The 8,242-nt window shown below is 23.6% G+C and overlaps 1 protein-coding gene across 1 annotated transcript; it reads right to left on the bottom strand.

Moving 5' to 3' along the window:
• Positions 1 to 254: 254 nt before the first annotated feature.
• LOC113549447 (brain-specific homeobox protein homolog) lies at positions 255 to 5,472 on the bottom strand. Its single transcript, XM_026950754.1, has 5 exons — positions 5,307 to 5,472; positions 2,412 to 2,574; positions 949 to 1,154; positions 728 to 854; positions 255 to 622 (listed from the first exon to the last, which is right to left on the bottom strand). Exons 1-5 carry the CDS (start codon positions 5,403 to 5,405, stop codon positions 357 to 359), a joined length of 861 nt encoding a protein of 286 aa, XP_026806555.1. The 5' UTR covers positions 5,406 to 5,472; the 3' UTR covers positions 255 to 356.
• Positions 5,473 to 8,242: the final 2,770 nt, after the last annotated feature.

Below are 8,242 nucleotides of genomic sequence, written 5' to 3'. Positions count from 1 at the left end.
TTTATTATACATTTGAGCTATTCAAATATAATGTTTGTTTACTTAAAATATAGCGACAGATAAAAAAATTGGAAGACAAACAATTTTATTGGAAGTGTGTAACGCCAAAGATAACATAATATTTGTTTTCTTATTTGTCAGACAACTTTTCTTATTTTTAGTTTTTACATTACATATTTTATAATTTAAAACTATAACTAAATTAATTAATCAATATACCTACCTAATTAGTAATTAGGTATATGTTTGAAATATTATAAGAAGTATATATGGTTACGATTGGTTTCTAACTGTTTTGTGCACAGTTTAATAATAATAATAATAATAATAATAGATAAGTGGTTTTTAGCTTTTAATTAGAAAAATCTTTGTTGTTCGTAATTTCGCTGTACGCTATTTAGCATATGAGAGTGATCACCGACAATATCTATAATCTCATCATCAGCATCATCGACGTCATCATCGTCGTCCACTTCAGAGACTTCACTCAGGTCGTACCGTTGACTCCTCTCATCATCATTGTTGAGCGACCTACTTTGTCGAGCTAAATCCTTGGACTCCTGAATGCTTGTATCTAATACACCGCAAACTGATCCTTTAGATGAAAAGTCAACAGGATAATCTGAAGTATATAATTTTGTTAAGTTTATATTCAACTCATAACTTAGGTTATATACAATTAATATGTACTTATTGTACTTGTATATAATTGCAATGTGAGACTGACCTGTGGTTAGTGATTTGTTTGCAGTGTTGTCTGCAGGTTTTTCTGAACCAATAACCACTGTATCGTCATTAACTTTTCTCAATTGTTTTTTATGTTTCATTCTTCGATTTTGAAACCATGTTTTGACCTGAAGATTAATGATTTAATATACTATTGAGTATAAACACAAAAATACTTACTAGTTATAACTATATGTAGTTAAATTATTAGTTATTATTTACCTGTGTTTCAGACAATCTCAGTTCGGTAGCCAGTTCAACCCTCTCGGGCGTGCTTAAATATCGTTGTACTTCAAATCTTTTTTCTAGTCCCGTGAGTTGTTGATCAGAAAATACAGTCCGAGCTTTTCGTCTGCGACATAGCCTAGAGCTTAATTGACCATGGCCATAGTCTGATCGGGCACCCCAAATACTTCCAAAAGGTACCCCTAAAATAATTATAGTAATAATCATGTTGCATTATTAATATTATTTCGAAATAAAAATGTATAAATACCAAAGCACGAAATCTATTTCCAAAAATTAAGATCATATTTATATCCATCACTGATACAGTCATAATATATAATATATGTATGATAGCAAAAAACCTTACAAAATAGTAAAAACTCCTATGTACAATTTTGAAGGTGATTTTTAATAGAAAATGTTATCTAGTTAGTGCTTGTGGGAGGGTGGAAGGCAAATATTACTTTTATAAAAATCAACAATTTTCCAGCATCTATTTTTTAAAATCAACAGAAAAATTAAAATAATTAAGGAAAATGGGAATAGTTACGCAGTATTAATTTTCGATAGATTGAATTACTTATTTTTGGTAATTAAAAATAGAATAGCTGTATAAACTTTCATTAAATATTCATATTAGAATTGACTAGACACTAGACATGATATAATTTTCAAAAAATGTTCGTTCTTCCTGCGCTATTAAGGATATTAGACATTTTTCAATTTATTTGGTTTATTTTCGATTTACATATTATGATAAATTATTGTTTATGATTAAAAAAGCTTAAAATTTTCATATTAAGCTCGTCTTAAGTTTTTTTTATTACAATTAAAATATAATAAAAACATATAGTACGATTTCTGTTATTTTTTATGTAAAAGTTGATGTTAATCAATAAACATTAACCATATAGAGACTTAATACATTCCATTCCAATATTAATTAAGCTAAGATTTTCTATTCACAAGATTAATCATAAAATATTTAACACATCATAATTCAATAATCTATCTCAGTGAACTATTCAAAGATGTACATTCAATATTTACAACACAGTAAAGTAACTTTCACTTTTTTTTAAATTTATAATTATTTTAATGAATTACAAAATTACCTATTTATTTAAATTTAATGATCACCCAATTTTTTTTCTTAAAAATATTAACCTTTTTTGTGAATTTTTAAATTCCCTTACATGGCTAGGTACATAAATATTATAGTAATACGAACTCAGTTCAAGAGTTAGGATGGTTATGCAAATGTAGTAATTGATCATATTTTTTTAAATATACAAGAGTAGGCACTGTCGTAAATTACTGGTTCGCAAAGAAGAGTAGAATGCGAGAAATATCTAAATATCCAGATCGTATTTAGTTTTACACCCCGTTGTATTGACTAATATTTACAGAAAACATATTCTAATAAGTACTTATATTTAATTTTTATTAATAATTACCTTGGGGTGAAATAAAAAATGGTTCTGCAATACCATTTTTGTGCATATAATGTGCTGGATATGATAAATACGCGGAAGCCACCGTTGATGGTAACATCGGGAAGCATTCTTGACTTTGTGGCAATTGATGATTTCTATTTCTTTCGTGACTAGTTACCTGGAACTTTTATTTATTTTTTATTTTATGACTGAAATAATAGTGAATTTAACACAAGCAGATGTAAAAGAAACCTGTATACTTTTATTATAATCGTGTACACTGCGAGTGACACAAGGTAGGTACTTGTTTCAAAGGACTAAAAAACACGTTGATTTACAAATAAAAGCAGTATTCAAATTTTTAAGTGTTCTTAAGAGAATGTCAGCGTACTATATAACATATTTAACATAGTTAGCTATAGTTGTTTTCTTTCCCTAATACACTTCAAACATTCATAAAATATATTTATGCAAAATAGTTTTTTTTAGTTTTTGTGTAATTTTAGAGAAAAATCATATATTATAAAAATTGTATAGATTAATATTTTTGATCATTTGTGACATTATGTTGTCAAAAATATTGTCTCAAAAACTGAAATTTTTATTTATATTTATAATTTTTTTTATTATTTTTTAAGTAAAATAATAATAATAAAAAAAAAGACTAATCAAAAACTCTCAAAAATATAATTCTCTATAATTTTTGTTAATATTTAGTTTTTCTCTGAGGTTACTCAAAAATTATAATAAACGATTTTGTGTGAATGCGTTTTATCTATGCTGCACATGAGCCAAAGGATAGCCATAGGATCAAAATGAATAAGTTAAAAACTTAAAATAAATATATTTAACTAAACACTTGTATTTTATACTCGAATTAAGAATACAAACATCATTTGGGGTTGATTCTCTTTAATATTTTTATTAGTTATAAAATATATTTAAATTATTATCAATTATTATATTCAATTGGCCCATATATATAGATACATTTTTATAAACTTCAGTGAATCATAGATTTTCATACAATACATTTAGCCATTTAGGTGAAATATTTTAGTTAAATATATTATTTTAAATAAACGTCATCACTGATCATTGAGCATTAAGAATTGAAAATAATAATCTCGAAGAATTTATCTACTTTTAATTTATAAAAAAGAAAGATCGATTTTGCTATATTAAAAGTAGCGTGTTAGTGTGTAATGCATATAAAAATATACTTATAGCTCATAATAATTATAAAAAAATAGATACTTTTTAATTATCATAATTTTTATAAAGCTTAAGTGTTATTGGTTACGGGCGTACTGCGAAAGCATTCCCGCATCGTCGTCGGTACAAATAGAAATAAAATATGCATAATATTATAATATCATATACACATTAGCAATATCTTTTGGTTATGCTATCAATAAATACTTTTAAATATCTCAATTCTAATATAGAGTTAACATTATACTGATATGAAGAAATGCATATTTTTCTTATATCAAATTAGTGTTATTTTTTTATTATTATATAAATAAATACTATAAAATATCTCGTTTTGAATATCAGAATAACACAATAAAAATAAAAATAGTAGAATAATTATTTTAAGCTATTGCTATAATATTATGAGGATATCACTAAGAAAAATATATCTTAATATTTACAGTAACCTGATATCATGTTATTAATATTTATTTGCTGTATGGGTATTTTGTTAGTCATTTTGATGGGTAGGTACCAATTAAAAAAAATTATTTTGTTTTATAGTAGATATATAATATATTCAATATTCATCTTTATAAATTATAAATTATAATGATTTAAACGGACATGCACGAAGAATTAATTCTATAGGTGAAATATACTTTTGGTGTTAATATAATCCATTAGGGATTTCAACACTAACATACACTCCCAAGAATCACCAAAACGAATAATAAAATAATAATTATCTAATGAAAAAACGAACAATATAATATATATTATATACTGATACCATAGTATAAAACTCATAAAATTATGATGTATTATTTTTAAATTATAGGAACTTATAATTTTTTTTTATTAGGTTCTAAACTATAAATTATAATCAATATGAATTATTAATTGCAGTATAAAATAAATAATACACTACTAGTTTTTTATGAAATACCTACAATTTAATTTTACTGATACCTATTGATATTAGTTGTATAGCTATATTCTATTTTATGTATTTTTAAGTAAGACAATGAATTAAGAGGAAAAACATTTTATTTTTGTGACAGAGTTTGTATCATCAAAGTGTAGAAATTTTAAACTTTAATTTTGTATATATTAAATTTAAAATAAATGCATATTATAATTTATTATATTAAATTATTAAATCAATTTAAGATTAATAATTGGACGCATTATATTTAATCATTGCATGATCGTACAGTGTATTGTATTTATCTGAAATATTCTGGCCACTATCATAGAAATTCACCAAGTAGAACTAACATTATTCGAAATATTAATTATTATATTTTTCCATAGAGTGTAATCATTACTCTTTTACCTATAATAGTGTCACTGCAGGTCTTGGTTTTGAAATATAATCAAAACATCTAAATGTTTTAAATTGTAACATATATTATTAGTATATAATTTAGTATAATCAGCCATCGTATTCTAAAAAATCTGAAATGAAATTTGTATACTATAAATTATTATAATTTTATAACCAAATCATCAAATTGATTTTCACTGTAATACAATTATGAAGAGTCAATAAATATTTAGGAACATGGAAAATATTTTATTTATAAATGCAAAAATATTTTATATTATCTCGGTTGGTCAATTTTTAGATAAGGTGGAAAACATTTTGGTTTAATGTTATATAATAAATACATACAGTTTTGAGTTTACATTATACGTTTAATAATAATAAAATACCTCTGAATTTGGTCTGTTATTCTTTGATCTGAATAATATGTCCTCAATTAAAAATGATGTGGAGTGTCCGGGAGACGATTTCCTCTGGTTTTCTGGCATTTTATTTGGCTTGATTATTTAAACTATATAATAAATGACGTCGCGTTTCCTAGAAGCTTGACGGGCAAATTGTTCACGATTTACTACACCAAAACCCGTAAACGCGCAGGCATTATGTGTTACTTAGTCACCCCAAAAGACCGTCCCTTCGACGCCTCCCATTGGCTGCATTGATCGGTGCCAGCCCTTTCGCATTGGCTTGGTGGTAGCCATACTGGAACCCTTCGTCCTGGCTGGAGGGAAAACGGAGATTTAAGTGTTATATACTAAACAAGTTAGGATTGTCAGCAATTAGTCGGTAAACGGGTGGGTTGGCTTTGTGAGAGGAGGGTGTTCAAAAAGCTTCTTCTCGTTATGAGATTCTCAGTAAAAATTATTAAAGTCATATAATATATAAAGAAAAATATGAACACTGATGAATTGAGAATTCACCGTAGCGTAGGTAGGTATGCAATATTTATGTTCATCTACCTACCTAAATTATTATTGAAAATATTATAGTATCAAAGTACTTAAAAAAATAGTTGTATTCGTTGTATTATATAAAAATAAATAAATTACAATAGATTTTTAAAAACCTATTTTAGATAAATTTACAATTTTCATCTGTTATTATTTATTATTATACGAGCTGGTGGTGTTTGAAATTGTCTTTCGATACAAAATAATATTCAGAGTTCAGACATATTCTAATCGCATAAAGAATATAGTTTGAACAATATCTAAATTCTAACAAGATACTGTTATCATGTATTTAAATGTTTGAAACAGAAGCAAGCTTTAATTAAAAATCTATTAGGCTTTAAAATACAAGGTAATTGTTGTAAGCCCCTCTCAACTTACAAACTGTTTAAGTTTAAAAAAAGTTTATTTTCTCCTCATTTTTAACAAAAAATGTTTAATTACTAGCTTGTTATACCTATATAGTTTTTCTTTGCTTAAAAATATAATAATTAATAATATTAGAAAAATATGTATAATATTATAATTATACAAATATTTAAAAACCAATAATAATTCAGCTAATAAATCATCATAATAAACATAAAATATATTATAGAATTATATACCATTATTTACTATTTTAAATAATTAATATCATTGTTAACAAATATCAATTTGCTACGGATTTTTCATTTAATAATCATATTATGTAATTTACCAAAATAAACAAAAAATATTTAATTTATACCACATCTAAAAATAATTTTGGTAATTTGTACCACATTTAAGGTTGTAATTTAGAACCATATCCGACTAAATAAAACGGTATTTTATATAATCTGCTCAATTTTATAAATATTTGGTTACATAAATTGTAATTTGTGTTATTTTTCATTTTATCAAAATTATAATTTGCGCTACTTTAAAATAATTTGTTCTTTTTACACTTATTTATATATGTATTTTAAATGTGTAATTTGTGTAATATTTCAATTAATAATAATTTTATAAAATAAGATTACCCATAATACCTAGCATACTCATTTTCTTGTGCTGGTAAATTAACAAGAAAATTAAGCTCTTTCTATAAATTTTTGCACGATACAACTGATGTATGTTTGATAAATTTACGAAGTTTTCAATTAACAATTGACTTTGAAAGTTTGGCGTAAATTTAATAATTTGCATTTTGTTTTCTGTTATGTAGTCAAATTTACAAAACTAATTTAATTTTTTTTGTGTGCAAGTTACATGTTTTTATATATTTTGGTGTAGATTATATAAAATATGTACACACTTAAATATTTATAATTAACCTCCCAAAATCTTTTGCAATACAAAAATTATTTTATTTTTTAAAATTTATTTTGAATATTATGTGGATTAAAAAAAAAGCAATCTTATAACTAATATTGATAATAATATGCCATTCAATAAACATATTGGATAAATATTTTGAATATTAAGGTTGATTATAAAATTAATTTTAAAGATACAATATTTGCTGTGTTTTTAAAATAAAATATTTTTTATCAATGAATATTTATTAAGTTTCCTTATATTCATTTAATAACTAAATGTTTAAGGTTTATCTTTTTAATAACAGTTTATTGTTTAACATGACCTTATTTATGATTACACAATTTATTATTCTAAAAGCAAGACATTCAACATTACACAATATTTGGATATCATATATTGTGGCTATAGGTACATTATATATTTTTTATAAATTATAATAAATGGTAACTTAATAGTTATTACAATATGACAATATGATAACGTATTTTACTATATAATTAATAATCATATAGATTTTTATATTTATATTTATAAGTAATTAATAAATTATAAATATATTACTCGTATATTGTAATTTAATAAATTATATAAAATAAATTAGTAATTTCTATACTACTAATAGTAATTAGTAAAATTTCTATATAGTTATTTCTATAATACTAATTTTAAATATCTAATAAAGATTTCAATATTTTATTAGCTATGGTTTGTTTTTGTAAAAAGCATATCTTTAGCTATGTCTATACGAAAAACAAAAAAAAAACAGAAAAACTATAAGTGTAAATTATTATATATTTATATCATATACTTACTTATCAGTTACAATAATTTAAATTTATTCAAAACCATAATATATTTTCAAAATATACTGATTTAAATTTTTTTTTTTTAATGTGACTTTTTGATATTACGGTTTTAGTAATTGTGATTATTTAAAAAATATTAATAATATAATTATTGTCTATTATTTCGATACAATAAAATTGTAAAAACTTGCATATTATTATAATAATATTACTATATTAGGTGGGTATATTTGAGATTACCGTTAAAGATTGTAGGTAGATACTTACCTACAATCTACTATCATA

Source organism: Rhopalosiphum maidis, chromosome 1 (genome assembly GCF_003676215.2).
Source record: "Rhopalosiphum maidis isolate BTI-1 chromosome 1, ASM367621v3, whole genome shotgun sequence".
NCBI classification, from domain to species: domain Eukaryota; kingdom Metazoa; phylum Arthropoda; class Insecta; order Hemiptera; family Aphididae; genus Rhopalosiphum; species Rhopalosiphum maidis.
This window is presented reverse-complemented; position numbering and strand designations above follow the sequence as displayed.